Consider the following 16,889-nt stretch of genomic DNA (forward strand, 5'->3'; position numbering starts at 1 on the left):
CCTGTCACAGGTTTATCCTATCCTGTCAGGGGTTGTGCCACCTGTGAAACTAGCCATATCATTTACCAGCTCTGCTGCAATCATTGCACAGGTTTTTATAATGGTATGCGTCCTGACCAACTGTCCACCAGGATGATTGCCCACTGCCAAACTGTGGCCAAGAGCTTTCAAAAATTCATTTATGCTAGAGGTCTGCAGCACCATTCCCCTTTCAATTATTGAACAAACTCAAGGATGGCTGACATAGTGTTCAGTGTATCTTGGATTGCAAAACAGTTAAGATCCTCAGATGCTAGGAAGGCATCTGGCCCAGACGGTATCCCCGTAAGATTCTATGTTGACTATTCTACGAATATAGCACCCTTCTTATCCATCATCTATCAGAGATCATTGGAACAGCGGAAAGTTCCATGGGGCTGGAAGAAGGCCAAGGTCATAGCAAGCTATAAAAAGGGTAGAAAATCGGATGCACATAATTACCGGCCAATTTCACTGACATTGATTTGTTGTAGAATTGTGGAACATATTTTGTGTTCACACATAATGACCTTTTTAGAGTCTGAGAATCTCATCTGCAGAAACCAGCATGATTTTAAGAAACAGCGGTCATGAGAGACACAGCTGGCCCTCTTTGTGCATGATATACAACAGTCTCTAGATACCGGTTCCCAGGTTGATGTCATATTCCTCATCTTCCGAAAGGCATTTGACTCAGTTCCGCACTCTCACTTGCTCCAAAAAGAACATTCTTGTGACCTTTCCAGTAACATACGTGGTTAGATAGAAAGTTTTCTAACATCGGGGAGCAGTATGTTGTCCTGAATGGGGGGACTTCAACAGAAACAAGCGCGACATCAGGTGTGCCCCAGGGCAGCGTAATAAGTCCGCTGCTTTTTACAATTTACATAAACAATCTGTTTGATGTATTGACTGCTGCATTAGACTGTTTGCCAATGATACTGTAGTCTACAGGAAAGTAGTATCACATGAAAGTTGTGAACAAATCATGGAGGATTTGCAGAAAATAAATGTGTGGTGTAATGACTGTCAGTTATCTCTCAACATTAGTAAGTGTAACCTACTGTGTATAACAAAGCAGTAGCATCCATCAAGTATCTGGGTGTGAATACTTGAAATGATCTCAAATGGAAAGATCAGACTACACAAGTAATGGATAAGGCGAACTCTAGATTGTGGTTTATTGGTAGAATCTTGAAGTGATGGTGTCCTTCAACAAAGTAAATTGCTTACAGTACTTTAGTTTGTCCAGTCTTAGAGTATTGTTCATCTGTATGGGTCTGGTTCAAGAGATTGAGAAGGTCCAAAGAAGAGCAACAAGATTCAAGACTGGTACGTTTAGCCATTGCCAGAGCGTTATAAATCTCATAGAAATTTTGAAGTGGGACACACTTGCAGATAGACAATGCGCTAAATGGGAGGGGCAGCTCACTAAATTCCAAAATCCGATCTTCACCAAGGATGTAGAGCATATATTATTACCACCAACTTTCAAATCTCGCAATGATCACCATTTACAGATATGGGAAATTAGAGCTCATACTGAGGCGTTCAGACAGTCATTTTTCCCTCGTGTGGTCCACGAGTGGAACAGAGGGGGGAAATATGACTTTGGTGCAAATAGTGCCCTCTGCCACACACTGTTTGGTGGCTAGTGAAGTATATATGTAGATGTAGAAAGTAGACTACCCTGTGGCACAACATGCAGCTCAATATGACACACTTGATTTCAATGGCTGCTTCATTACCTGAACCACCTGGATCCTTCCATCCACCAACAGCTTTTCTGAACTGCACAGATGGAAGTTTTCCTTATAAAACATTCTCTGCTCCCATAAATACTATGGCCTCAAACTACCATCCCCACATCCTCCATCCACCAATTTCCAATCTGTCTGTCCTATCATCTCCTCCCCATTCTGATATCCCACCCTGTTCATTTGCAGCCCTCTGCCAATGCATCTGCCTGTCTTTCCCCGCTCCTCTCCTTTTTTGCTCCATTTTTTCCCAAATCCCTGCCCCTCACCCCCCTGACATGCACCTGTTGGCAGTCTAGCTCCTGCACACTTCACCAGGAAGTATTTGTCTCTCTCCCCTCCTGTGCACTACTATCCCTTCCTCTTCACTGCCTCCTCCAGACTACTGCTTGCATCCCTCTTGATAGTTGCATTTCGGCCCAAGGTGCTGAAATTGGCAGTTGGGTGTGCGTGAGGTGTGCTTGTTTGCATGTGTGGATGATGTGTGTGTCTCTCTTAACTGATAAAGGCTGTGGCCAAAAGCTTTATGTAAGTGTCTTTTAATTGTGCAAGTTTGCAACTTGAGATGTCTTCTTTACTTTAAGTAGCAATCTGCCTTTTCCTAAATTGTTAATAACTGATGTCAAATTGAAAGAACTTATTAATACTTCAAGGTCATTCTCCCACTCAGATTCTTTCAGAAAATCTACACTGAAATCCCACAAATAATAATTTGCTACCCTCTGTCTTAGAGAAAGCACAACAAGGAATCCAAGTTTTTCAGATATAGTTGAAAACTTCCCAGTGGAGACATTGTTACAATTATAAACTTACCATTATTTAGTTTAAGCTCAGAGGCACACACTTGTATATAGCGCTCTACACAATTATTTTCAGTTTCTAAATTTTTCATGCTATTATAACTTTTAACATATACTGCAACTCCTCATTTTTCCATATTCTCTCTACTCACATGTTCAGAAAGCTGATATGCACTCACATTTACCCTTTCCATATCTGTGACTATATGATATTCAGATAAGCATAATACATCTATTGCATTCTCAGTTTCTAAATTTTCCAAACAAACAATAAGTTCACCTGCATTGTTTTTAATCCCCTGGTATTCTAAGGTAATATACAAACATTATTTTCACTGTTCTCATATGATCTCATTATGCTTGATTCCTTTCAGTGTTGTATCACTGGACACTAACCTTAGCTTAAAAAAGAGGTACCCCCCCTCCCCCCCCCCAAAGGTTTTGCTGTCAACCCAGTCAATTTACCCTTCCATTTCCTACTGAGATGCAGGCCATGCCTACTGAATTGCCAGCTACCAACACCATCGACAGGAACCACACCCATATCTGCCCTAGTAGCCACTTGAAGCAGCCAAACCAACTCCATATTGACCCGTCTTACAGAACTATTTAATTGAAGCCGATCATATCACTAGAAAGCAGGCACCAACCCAACATTTGCAGGGTTCGTTGCAGAAGCTATTTTTACCAGGTCACTCACTATTGTAGCCCTGATCCCTATACATATTTTTTTCTAATCCACAGACTGTCACAATGTTATCCTGCTTTGTAAAGCCCTTGCACAAGGATCTTACATCCTCTGTCAAGCTGTACATCCATCTACATAGTACAAAAATTCATTCTTATTGTCTTCACATAAGGGGTACAAATATCTGCCTTCAGTGTGTACCTTCAGTCACTATATTTTAAATTAACAAAAGCCTGCGAATATAGTTCACAAACATTAAGTAATTATTACTGTTTTGTGGGACCCTGTAATTTCTGTACGTAGATTACATTTACAAAAACTGTATCTAAGATTTTTTCCACCTTTCTAAAACAGTTTATATGTACACACACAAACTGAAAAGTGAAAAACTGTATTTTACATTGTGTGTGTGTGTGTGTGTGTGTGTGTGTGTGTGTGTGTGTGTGTGTCTGTCTGCCTGCCCCAAGGGAATATGAAATTATGATCAGTACTATCTTCTAATAACTTTGAAACAACAGCTTATTATTTTGCTACATATATGACAAAACCTGGAAGCACAACATGTCACGTCACCACCCCTCATAGCATATACTTAACATGGTCCGTATATCAATATATTTATCCTATAAAAGATAATGTGAACAAATTGTGCAGAAATCATTCAGAGGGAAAGTAAATCTAAGAACATAGAAGCTTAAGTACTGAACTATAACACTACACTGTTCTCCTAATGTTACAACTAACCTTCATGAAGTTCCACATTCGCTGTAAATTATTCACAAGGGTAATATATCCTGAGGCTCTGGGAGCAATAAACCTGAGGTAAGGCATTTGGTTTAGCAGCCCACCAGACATATCAGTAGCACGAAAACTGAAAGGATGAAAACAGTAACAAACATTGCAGAAAAGAAAAGAAATAGAAATGAATAAAAAAATTAAATTAAATAAATCAAAAAATACTGGGTGTGGGGGTGGAATGACAGGTGTGTAGTGCTGGAATGTGAGCTGGATGCTTGAGGACAGTGACTAACGTAGGTTGAGGACAGGAGAGTTATAGGAACATAGGATGTATTGCAGGGAAAGTTCCCACCTGCCCAATTCAGAAAAGCTGGTGTTGGTGGGAAGAATCAATATGGTACAGGCTGAGAAGCAGTCATTGAAATGAAGGATATCATGTTTGTCAGTGTGTTCAGCAACTGGATGGTCCACTTGGTTCTTCGCCACAGCTCATTGGTGGCCATTCATACAGACAGACAACTTATTGGTTGTCATGCCTACACAGAATGCTGTACAGTGGTTGCAGCTTAGCTTGTAGACCACATAACTGGTTTCACAGGTAACACTGCCTTTGATGGGATAGGTGATGTTAGTGACTGGACTGGAGTAGGTGGTGGTGGGAGGATGTATAGGACAGGTCTTGCACCTAGGTCTATTTCAGGGTATGAGCCTTGAGGTAAGGTATTGGGAGCAGGGGTCATGTAAGATTGGAAGAGTATATTGTGTAGGTTCAGTGAATGGCAGAATACCACTGTGGGAGGGGTGGGAAGGATAGTGGGCACAAGATTTCTCATTTCAGGGCACAATGACAGGTAATCGAAACCCTGGCACAGAATGTAATTCAGTTGCTCCAGTCCTGGATGGTACTGAGTTAGAAGGGGAATGCTCCTCTGTGGCCAGATGGTGGGGCTCTGGGAGGTGGTGGGACACTGGAAAGATAAGGCACAGGAGATCTGTTTTTGTACAAGGTGGGGAGGATAATTATGGTCAGTGGAGGCTTCAGTGAGACACTCGGTATATTTCGAGAGGGACTGCTCGCCACTGCAGATGTGATGAACACAGGTGGATAGGCTGTACAGAGGGACTTCTTGGTATGGAAAGGGTGGCAGCTGTTGAAATGGAGGTATTGCTGTTGGTTATTAGGTTTGATGTGGATGGAGGTACTGATGTAGCCATCTTTGAGGTGGAGGTCAACATCTAGGAAGGTGGCTTGTTGGGTTGAGTTGAACCAGGTGAAGCAAATGGGGCAGAAGTCGTTGTGATTCTGGAGGAATGTGGATAGGGTGTCCTCACCTTTGATCCAGATAGCAAATATGTCATCAATAAATCTGAACCAGGTGAGGGGTTTAGGATTCTGGGTGTTTAGGAAGGATTCATCTAGCTGGCCCATAAATAGGTTTGCATAGGATGGTGCCATGTGAATGCCCATAGCCATACCCTGGATTTGTTTGTAGGTAGGTAAAGAAGAAGTAATTGTGGATGAGGATATACACACATCAAAAAACGTTTTGCATCACCCCTGAAAAAAAGATGTCACCAAACATGCCCAAAGATGTAAACAACCATGCATGAGCAGCACCTATTACACGGAGGGGCTCCAATAGCTGATCACTTCTAGTCATTTCACCAGGAAGGAGGTACACAGCTCATGCTGTCTGTTGTTCAACCATGCCTAGATGGTTAATACCATGGTTTGATCATGTCCGCATTGTTACTTGGTGCTAGGAAGGGCTCTCAATGAAGGAAGTGCGCAGGCATCTCAGTGTGAACCAAAGCAATGTTGTTCGGACTTGGAGGAGATACGGACAGACAGGAACTGTCAATGACATGCCTCACTCAGGCTGCTCAAGGGCAACTACTGCAGTGGATGACCACTACTTATGGATTATGTCTCGGAGGAACTCTGACAACAATGCCACCATGTTGAATAATGCTTCTCCTACAGCCAGAGGACATCATGTTATGACAGAAACTGTGGGCAATAGGCAGCATGACGCGCAACTTCACTCCTAACATCCATGGTGAGTCCATCTTTGCAACCATGACACCATGCAGCATGGTACAGATGGGTCCAACAACATGCCAAATGGACCACTCAGGACTGGCATGATGTTCTCTTCACCGATGAGTGTCACATATGCCTTCAACCAGACAATTGTTGGAGATGTGTTTGGAGGCAACCGGGTCAGGCTTAACGCCTTAGACACACTGTTCAGGGAGTGCAGCAAGATGGAGGTTCCCTGCTGTTTTGGGGTGGCATTATGTGGTGCCGATGTACACCACTGGTGGTCATGGAAGGCGCCGTAACCGCGTACAATACGTGAATGCCATCCTCCAACCAACAGCGCAATCATATCGACAGCATATTGGCGAGGCATTTGTCTCCATAGCCTATAATTCGCACCCCCACTGTGCACATCTTATGAATGACTTCCTTCAGAATAACGACTTTGCTTGGCTAGAGTGGCCAGTATGTTCTCCAGAACTGTATCCTATTGAAAATGCCTGGAATAGATTGAAAAGGGCTGTTTATGGATGACGTGACCCACCAACCCCTCTGAGGGATCTATGCTGAATTGCCATTGAGGAGTGGAACAATCTGGACCAACAGTGCCTTGATGAACTTGTGGATAGTATGCCACATCAAATACAGTCATGCATCAATGCAAAAAGGATGTGGTACTGGGTATTAGAAGTACTGGTGTGTACAGCAATCTGGACCCCCCACCACCTCTGAAGGTCTCACTGTATGGTGGTACAACATGCAATGTGTGGTTTTTATGAGCAATTAAAAGGCCAGAAATGATGTTTACATTGATCTCTGTTCCAATATTCTGTACAGGTTCCAGAACTCTCAGAACCAAGGTAATGCAAAACTGTTTTTGATGTGTGTAGTTGGTCATGGCAACTAGGAAGGAGGTTGTTGTTTTGGAATCTGTCAGGCGTTGGGAAAGGTAGTGCCTAATACACATTGATCTCTGTTCCAATATTCTGTACAGGTTCCGGAACTCTCAGAACCGAGGTAATGCAAAATTGTTTTTGATGTGTGTAGTTGGTCATGGCAACTAGGAAGGAGGTTGTTGTTTTGGAATCTGTCAGGCGTTGGGAAAGGTAGTGTCTCATACCGGTAAGGCCATGGGCATTAGGTACGTTAGTGTACAGGGAGGTGGTATCAATAGTGACATGCAGGGCACCGTGTGATAAAGGGACAGGAACTGTGGAGAGTAGGTGGAGGAAGTGGTTGGTATCTTTTGTATAGGAGGATAGGTTCCGGGTAATAGGTTGAAGGTGTTGGTCTATGAGAGCAGAGATTCTCTCGGTGGGGGCACAGTGACTGGCCACAATGGGGCATCCTGGGTAGTTCGGTTTATGGACTTTAGGAAGCACGTAGAAGGTAGGAGTGCAGGGAGTGGTAGGGATGAATAGAGAGATGGACTCCAGGGAGAGGTTCTGGGATGGTCCTAAGGATTTGAATAGTGACTGGAGATCCTGCTGGATTTTTGGAATGTGGCACTGTGGCAAGGTTTGTAGGTGGAAGTATCCTTCCGCCAGGTAATCCTTGCGGTTCAGAACAACAGTGGTGGAACTTTCATCTACAGGTAGGATTATAATGTCATGATCAGTTTTTAGATGGTAGACTGCAGTTATTTCTGTGGATGTAAGGTTAGTCTGCATGTTGAGAGATTTGGGGAATGGTGGTGAGGTAAGGTTTAATGTTAAGAAACTCTGGAAAGTTAACAGGGGGTGGTTTGGGGGCAGTGGTGGTGGATCACGGTTGGATGGAGGAATGAACTGAGTTAGGCAAGGTTTAATATTGGTCTTTGGTGGAGTCTGATTGGTAGGGTTGGTGGCGAAAAAGTGTTTCCACTGTAGGGAATGGGAGAAGGAGAAAAGGTCTTTAACAAGTCCTGCATGATTGAATTTGGCAGTGGGGCAAAAGTTGAGGCCTTGGGGAAAGGACTGATATTTCTGTGGGGCTAAGGCTTCTGGAGGAAAGTTTCATGACTGTGTTGTGGGTCTGCTTAGGTTGTGGATTCTGTGTGGTGGTGGGAGGGAGTTTTGGAGGGTGGGGTAAGTGTAGTAGTCTGCAAGACATGGTTTGTCAGCTATGTTGGAGCATGGAGGAGGTTTGGAGGTTGTTGTAAAGGTGATGTACAGTGGCACTCCAAGGTGGGAGTAGGAAGTGAGCAGGATGGAGAGCTTTTTGAGGTGGCATTGTGCATGTTGCTTAAGTTCCTGCAGGACAAGAGTTTCAAAGTGTGTTATTGATTAAGGAATTTGAGATTGCATAGTAGGGGAATCTTGTGGATGGAGAGAAGGTACTGCGCAAGGAGGCTTGGGCTTGGTTGATGTGGTTTTGCCAGACTTTGTTGGTGTGGGCTAAGAATTGACAGAATTTGAACAGGTGGATCTCATTGTGAAAGGAGGGGTGGTAGCCAGAGATGGGTAATTTGATGGTAAGGTCATGAGGGGGGATTCCATGAGCCTATCTGCAACTCATCATCTCCACTATATGAATAGCAGCAACTTTCCATCTCGGAACGTTGTTACATTCCATCCTCGGTTTTCTGTTGTTTGATTATTATAATTTCTTATAGATTACTTTATATGTGTAGAAAACACTTTTTTAAAAAAAAGTCACTGCTCCTTCTGTTCTACTTATCTGCTGTTTTTATCTAAATTCTCAAAGAAAGCCAGTATATAACTTTATGCAGACCACTGTCTGCTGCCTATAAACTGTCAGGAACTATCTAATGCAAATTTTCTGTTAAATTGCAGAAGGAATTCAAAATCAGGTATTCTTTTACTCTGTTTATGAAAATTGCTTTTACCTCTTGTGTTGTAGTTGTGGATTGCAAGGTTCATTCCAAGTTCACTATTGTTTCTAACCACAAATACTGGTAGGGAGAATGTGTATTGACATGTAAGTGCAAGAATTCTGAGGTCCCTGGAGAGGCTTCTATAAGATGTTAGGTTATCAGCATCACACAATTTTCTTTTGTGTGACTCTGTAGAATAAATAATTTTTCTCCTTAGTTACATTTCTCCAGAATATTATGCCACAGTGCAGTTTGAATGAAAGTAAGCAAAGAATTCTGTCTGCACGTTCAACACTGTGAGTAATATTTCCATGTGCAAAGCAGGCAGAATCTAGCTATGTGGTTAACTTAGCCAAGTGCTGGTGCCACCCCAGTTCATTATCCATCAGGGTGCCCATAAACTTCACACATGCATTGTATTTCCATTGATCTCTACTTCTGGCAACTATGAATCATTTTGATTCATTTGCAGTCATGTAATATGAGCTTTGTAAGACTAATGGGCAAGCTGTTGGCCATAAAACTACTGCAAGTTTGTTCGATTATACTCCTGGCTGTGACTGGTACAGATTTTATTTTTATTTATTTATTTAGCACATATATTATCACATTCATGATATTGGACTTGTTATGTTTATGTAAATAATATTGGATGAATTTTGTTGTAAAATATAGCAAATGAAGGAAAAGAAATCCTTTCTATTTATTTTAAATATAATTAAATGGAAGAAACAGGATATATATGCAATATGATAATTACATGAAAATAAAAATTCAGCTGAGAAAGCTACAAAATTATAAACAGAATGGCTTGCTGTTTCTTGCCTTCAGGTGGTGAAATTCTTAGAACTGCTGACAGACACATCCTAAAGTACAAGAAACTATCCTAGATTTCAGAAGTATTAGCTTCTTCATCATGGAGGGAAAAGAGGTGTACTGAGTCATTCAGACTACATAGATTTATGCATAACAGTCATTAGCAGTTATTCAAGTCTCACTTGTAGTCAGAAACAAGGAGCTATTAGCAGCTACAAGCAGAATTACAGATCACCCGGAGACACACTTTTTAAGGGTTATTTATTTATTTATTTCTCATCCCAGAAGTATTCCAAAAATTTATACAATTAAACACATATATGATTGTATAACAATCATAGTTATATATACATAAATTACAAAAAATACATAAATTAACAAAGCAAAGGAGTTGATTGCATATTTATGATGCACTCTTTCAAATGTTCAGTATCAGCTACACATTTAGTACATGGCATATTTTCATTTTCAATGGATGTAATTCCATTTGGGGGAACATCACACATACCACACCCAGGAACCATTTCATTTGGGTTCGCATAAGTGACGGTAGTTCACTATTTCTAGAGCCTTGTTCCTGACCCTTGAATGATATTACCCACGATGTACTTAAGGTAATAAAAACTGATTTTTATGAATGTCATACATTTTTCGCTCAATTTTCATTTATGTTTCCCAAGCTAACATACTTGTTATTTACACTGTCTGCCATGTTGTGATAAGTTTAGAACATACTTTAAGTCTGGCTGTGCTGTCTACTGAAAAGTAATTCAGGAAGCAAAAAAGTTATATAATGATTAATTAATGACAGCACCTAAAAATAAAATGAAATGCATTTGCAAAGATATAACAACTGAAAGTAACAACAAATATTGTGCTGTAAACTAAACTTTGAAACTGAATCTAAATGATGAGTTGATATCGGAACCAGAAAAATCATAAATACTTTTAATGACTATTTCAGTACAATAGTTGAAAATCTGGTAAAGAAGAACTGCCACAGAGCCAGTACTCAACACCCACTATGCGTGGAAACCATACAACCATCAATGTTTCTCTACAAAGCCTCGAACACTGAAGTGCTCACAGTTACAAAAACACTAAAAAATAAATACTGTAGTGGCAGTGACAACATACCAGATTTTATCGTAAATAATTGTAAGGAATACATCATAGAACCATTAACAGTTTTAATTAATGAATCCTTTTGTAAAGGATTTTTCCCTGGTCACCTTAAGATCGCTTACATTATCTCACTCCACAAAAAGATAAATGATGTATCTAGTTACAGGCCAGTAGCACAATTCAGCACATTTTCAAAAATATTTGAGAAATTGTTGTACACCAGATTAGAAAGGTTTATTAACAGATTCTGTTTGATATTGGAGTACCAGTGTGGATTTATAAAAGCTAAAACAACCAGCACAGCAGTATATGAATATCTTGACACAACCTTAAAATCTTTGGATAGTGAGGAAATTACTGCTGGTATTTTTTAAAATTTGTCTAAAAGTTTTGATATTATTGAGTACGCCATACTCCTTAGAAAGTTAACTAATAAAGATGTGAGAGGAACCACAAACCAATGGTTAGAATCATCTCTATCAAATAGAGTACAAAAAGTTGAAATGAAATTTGGAAAAAAAGAATACTAATGTTCATCAGTGTACTGTACACTCCTCTGAGAAAACACCTGTTAAATATGGTGTACTGTCTCCGTTATATTGTGATGACACTAATGTAAAGCTTACTTCAGGGCATACGACACTGTTTGCAGATGACACAAATACTCTGGTGACAGGCACAGACAAAGTTGACCATGATCATAAGGTTAAACCACTTATGTCACAATTGAGTGAGTGATTCAGTGAGAACAAGCTCATCATAAATGTGCAAAAACAACCTACATAAGCTTCACCCGCTGATCTCAAAAAAGAGAAATTTTCAACTTGTCCCTAATCAACTAAGAGCTCTCCAGTGCGAGCCCCATTAAGTTTCTTGGTATAGGGCTTGAAGAAAGAAAATGGAACACACATATAAGTTATATCTCAAATAAGCTGTCAGCTGTGCGTTATATTCCAAGGGTACTTAGCAAGTCAATCACCAAATTAGCCCTTAAACAAGTATATTATTCTTACTTTCACTCCATACTACAGTATGGGATCATGTTCTGGGGGAACTTACCCTGCTACAGAATATCTTTAAAATGAAAAAAAGGGGGGGGGCAGTACACATAATATGCTATCTGAGATATAATTAATCATGCGGGCAACATTTCAAGAAACATAGCATTATGACACTGTTATCTGTCTACATTTATAGTATTATATAATTTGTTAAAGCCTACCCATTAAGCAATGACTGCTCAATAATGTTAAATGAACTTCATTGCTACAAAGCAAGACAGCAGTCTGACTTACATATCTTTCAGTCCACAACAACTTGTTACCAGAAAAGTGTCTTACATGTTGGGATACTGATGTACAATAATGCACCAAAAAGAAGACAGAAATACCAATAGTTTTCACATATCAATTTTAAAAAAAATTTCTTTTCAAACAAAACTTTTACACAGTAAATAAAGTTTTGAAAAAGGTAATAAATGTTAGAGAATTTCTTAATAATTGATCACATAGGCCTTATTATAGAGCATGTCCTCTTCAAGTATGAACAAGTGAAAGTACAATACAATGTCTATTACCTTCTTGTAATACTGAACAAACTTTCATGAAACAATTAAAATTGCAGTAATACAATTGTAAAAATAACTTATAAAAATTACTTGTAAAAATGTATACTGACTTGTCCAATATCATATGTGCAAATTGTACAATATTATGACTACTTGGGTCAATTAAATACAATAAAATACATTACCATATCTTCATTCAGATAATGTTTCTCAAAAACTGGGCCAAATCTAGGGCACTGTCATTGGCAAGCAATAAATCTTGTTCTGAGCACAAAAAAGTACAGAGAGGGCATTGATACATATGACTGTCTGTTCTTGGACACACTCACACTTGTCAAGGCAAAATTGATCAGTAATGATAGCTTAATAAGACAGTCAAAAACAAATCAAAAGCTATAAGGATGTTGTGAAGACTATAACAGGGAGGAAATGAGAAGACAAGGATATAATTCTGAAAAATGTAACAAATTTCAGTATTAAAAAAACAAATTGCCAAATTTTATAAACAGTTGCTTCATCAATTCAGCTTCCTCAAATCAAGAAAAACCAGTATGCTCAAAAGCTGCATGTAGCATGTGGTGGAACCAACAAATGAACATGAAGTGTTAAAAGTGTTAAAAGCTTGAAACTTAAAAGATTGGCAGGATTAGATGAGGCACCTATTTCTATCATAAAATTAAAGTTTCACAGATTAGAAAAGCAACTTATATTTTGCGAAGGAGTGTTTCTGAAAAAACTGAAAATCTCATCAATGAAGACATTATTTAAAAATGGCAACAAGTATAAGGTAGAAAACAATCAGCTAGTATCACTCCTGACATTTTCCAGGAAATTAGAAAAATTGATGAAGCACAGGATCAAGAAGTATCTAAATAATTATAAGTTACTAAACAGAAAACATGATGTCTATACAGGTAAAATTACAGAAACAGCAGTAATGTGCTACAATGAACAAATAATCAAAACTCTAGAAAATGACAATAGCATTTCTTAACACTGTGTAATGCAGGGAAGTGTCCACAGTGCTTCTTGCGCAACTCTTTTCCCACAAAATAAGATTTCTTTTTTTTTTAATGCTTCAATCATTTGCACTAAACCAACAACAAAGAGATTTTTGCCTTGGAGTGAAATATTCAAAGTATTTAAATGACCACTTAGGTCACTAAAAGAATCCAAATTTGCCACCTACTTAGGATCACAAAGTAATTCTTCTGGATGTCCTATCATTTCCAAAAAGGTATTGATTCAATCCCTCAAGGAGAAAAACTGATGAAGCACCTTCCCTCTGCTCAGCCATCTTACTTCCGCATGGTAGGGGATTTCGGGTATTCTGCATCGATATCAATCTGATATTCCTTAAATTGGCATTGTGTGAGCTCATGCAAGCAAAGATAATTAATCTTTCGAACACCTGTGCCCATAATGTTTTCTTATGTTGACAATCTTCACACAAAGTTCATCCTGGTGTATCAGACAATGGACTACCATGAATAAGGAACAGCTGACTTCAGCCATTTGCCACCTGACCTAACCCAGGAATCCAGTGTGTATCCATTGTAGCACAGGGGCTACATCAGCTGTTATACTGGTCAGGCATTCCCATTTTAAACCCATTGACTAAAACACGTTTTCCAAGGCTAGAAAGATATCCAAACCTGTGGTTGTGTCTTTTAATGGAATAAGGTTGAGAAATTCTTTCATGACACGCGGACTGTTGTCGGTGCCTCAGATATATATGATGAGCTAAAATATATCTGCAACATCTGTGGACTTATCAAGAGTGACAGAAAATGAAATGGAGTTTGCTGCTCTCTCCATTAATTGCTGCTCCATATTTGAGGCAATATCTTTGGCTCGGTGAGCAACATTTTGAGGTGAAAGAGCTATTTTTTCAAATTTTTCCATGAGGTCTGCTGGACAAATATAATATGCTGAGTCAACCAGGCGATCCTTGATGAGAACCCCAGCTGCAAAGGGTTTTGCTGCTTTCACAATGCTCAGCTAGCATTTGCAACTTGGATGCAAACTTTTCCGACCATACACTTACAATTAATTTTGTACAATCCTGTTTTTAAAACATGTTTATCATTTAAACAATTAATTACTTCATTCATTGAAACCCAAATAAAAAACTAACAAAGAAAGATTGGTTTCAGGTGCATTTTCCTCCCATTCCCCTGAAAAGCAGTCATAGATGCTAGCAAGGATAGCAAAATGTGGTTGCAAAATAAGTTTTTATTTCTTGGAATACTTGCATTTTAATTAATTGAAAATGTAGATCAAACTGCAATATATGTTTTCCCATCCATCAAAACACAAGTACACAAAAGCAAAGAATGACTCTAATGACACTTTGCTGACTGAGGGAGTGTGTGTGTGATGGCTTTTCAGAAAGTGGTAAAAATAATGCACCTGAAACTTAAATGCAACTCAAATATAAAAATTAACTGGAAAGAAATGTTCCTTGTTGCTGATAATCTGATATTCAATAATTGGCATATAGTCAAGTGAGACATCACATTATAAAATAAAGTTTTATTTATCATCTTTATAAATAATAAAGAGTCATACAATAAGAAACACTTACTTCACTGTAATACTGCTTGAAATTTTCTTTTAGTTCTTCAAGCTTTGACTGGCGTTCCTCTTGCCACAAATTTTTGAACTGATCTTTGTGACAGCTATTAAAGTGCCATTTAGTCAAGTACTTTTTTTAAACACATGAGGTTCCAATGACATACTGAACATTTGACACGACTTTCAACAGCAGTAAAAAAGGAATTAATTTCCCACTCGGGTTTAAATAGTGCAGATGTGCCACTCCTCCTTTTTTTTGTCTGTTGCTGTTGACCATCCATCTTGATACACTGTAGTTTTATGTCTGTTGACTAATGACTTTGTGTCACATCATTGCTTGTGTACAAAGTGCGCATACAGTGGCACAACGAGGCGGACCGCACAGTCAGCTAAGCGACACAGCTCAGCCACTGCAATAACATACAAATTTGCCGGGCCTGGTGGCCTTGTGCAATCGCAGCCACTCACGCCCCAGGGGCACAGTTCAGATGAGTCTGATCTATGCAGAAAACACTTACAGGAACTCTTCTCGACATTGTTAGTTTAACTGACCATATGCCTTCGGAACTGGTTTGGTGTTTTGGACCATGACATCCAGTACAGAAGAGAATTTTAACCAGTCTGCTTTTTTGAAGTTATATCTAGAATGAAAGGGAACACACTGTGGTTGGTTAGCTGGATTAATCTGACTCAGGATTGATATGTAGAGAGACTTTTGCATCAGGTTGCATACTGTTTTAAAGCACTGTTGCGCTAGTCGTGCTATGCTATTGGCAATGAAAATCAAATCTGGATTGTATCCTTTTTGCCAACGGCCACTGTTGAAGGAAGGTGCAGTTTACTGTCATGAATAAGAGATAGTTCACTAACACTTGCCCAATGTTGAGGCAGCTTCCCTTTATTTGTAATTTTTTTTGCTCGAGTATCATGTCATTTTTGGAAACCCAGAATCTACTCTGTAGGAATCAACATGGATTCCGGAAACAGCGATCGTGTGAGACCCAACTCGCTTTATTTGTTCATGAGACCCAGAAATTATTAGATGCAGGCTCCCAGGTAGATGCTATTTTCCTAGACTTCCGGAAGGCGTTCGATACAGTTCCGCACTGTCGCCTGATAAACAAAGTAACAGCCTACGGAATATCAGACCAGCTGTGTGGCTGGATTGAAGAGTTTTTAGCAAACAGAACACAGCATGTTGTTATCAATGGAGAGACGTCTACTGACGTTAAAGTAACCTCTGGTGTGCCACAGGGGAGTGTTATGGGACCATTGCTTTTCACAATATATATAAATGACCTAGTAGATAGTGTCGGAAGTTCCATGCGGCTTTTCATGTATGATGCTGTAGTATACAGAGAAGTTGCAGCATTAGAAAATTGTAGCGAAATGCAGGAAGATCTGCAGCGGATAGGCACTTGGTGTAGGGAATGGCAACTGACCCTTAACATAGACAAATGTAATGTATTGCGAATACATAGAAAGAAGGATCCTTTATTGTATGATTATACGATAGCGGAACAAACACTGGTAGCAGTTACTTCTGTTAAATATCTGGGAGTATGCGTGCGGAACGATTTGAAATGGAATGATGATATAAAATTAATTGTTGGTAAGGCGGGTACCAGGTTGAGATTCATTGGGAGAGTCCTTAGAAAATGTAGTCCATCAACAAAGGAGGTGGCTTACAAAACACTCGTTCGACCTATACTTGAGTATTGCTCATCAGTGTGGGATCTGTACCAGATCAGGTTGACGGAGGAGATAGAGAAGATCCAAAGAAGAGTGGTGCATTTCATCACAGGGTTATTTGGTAACCGTGATAGCATTACGCAGATGTTTAGCAAACTCAAGTGGCAGACTCTGCAAGAGAGGTGCTCTGCATCGTGGTGTAACTTGCTCGCCAGGTTTCGAGAGGGTACATTTCTGGATGAGGTATCAAAT

General features: G+C 39.6%; 1 protein-coding gene across 1 annotated transcript in view; it reads right to left on the minus strand.

The window, feature by feature from the left end:
* Nucleotides 1–16,889, minus strand: part of LOC126267564 (methyl farnesoate epoxidase-like) — a 137,292-nt gene that overhangs the window by 62,624 nt on the left and 57,779 nt on the right. The window contains exon 4 of the mRNA XM_049972870.1: nucleotides 4,008–4,134. Coding sequence (XP_049828827.1) covers nucleotides 4,008–4,134 — 127 coding nt within the window. The remainder of the gene's footprint in view (nucleotides 1–4,007; nucleotides 4,135–16,889) is intronic.

This window comes from Schistocerca gregaria, chromosome 1, assembly GCF_023897955.1.
Source record: "Schistocerca gregaria isolate iqSchGreg1 chromosome 1, iqSchGreg1.2, whole genome shotgun sequence".
Taxonomy (NCBI): domain Eukaryota; kingdom Metazoa; phylum Arthropoda; class Insecta; order Orthoptera; family Acrididae; genus Schistocerca; species Schistocerca gregaria.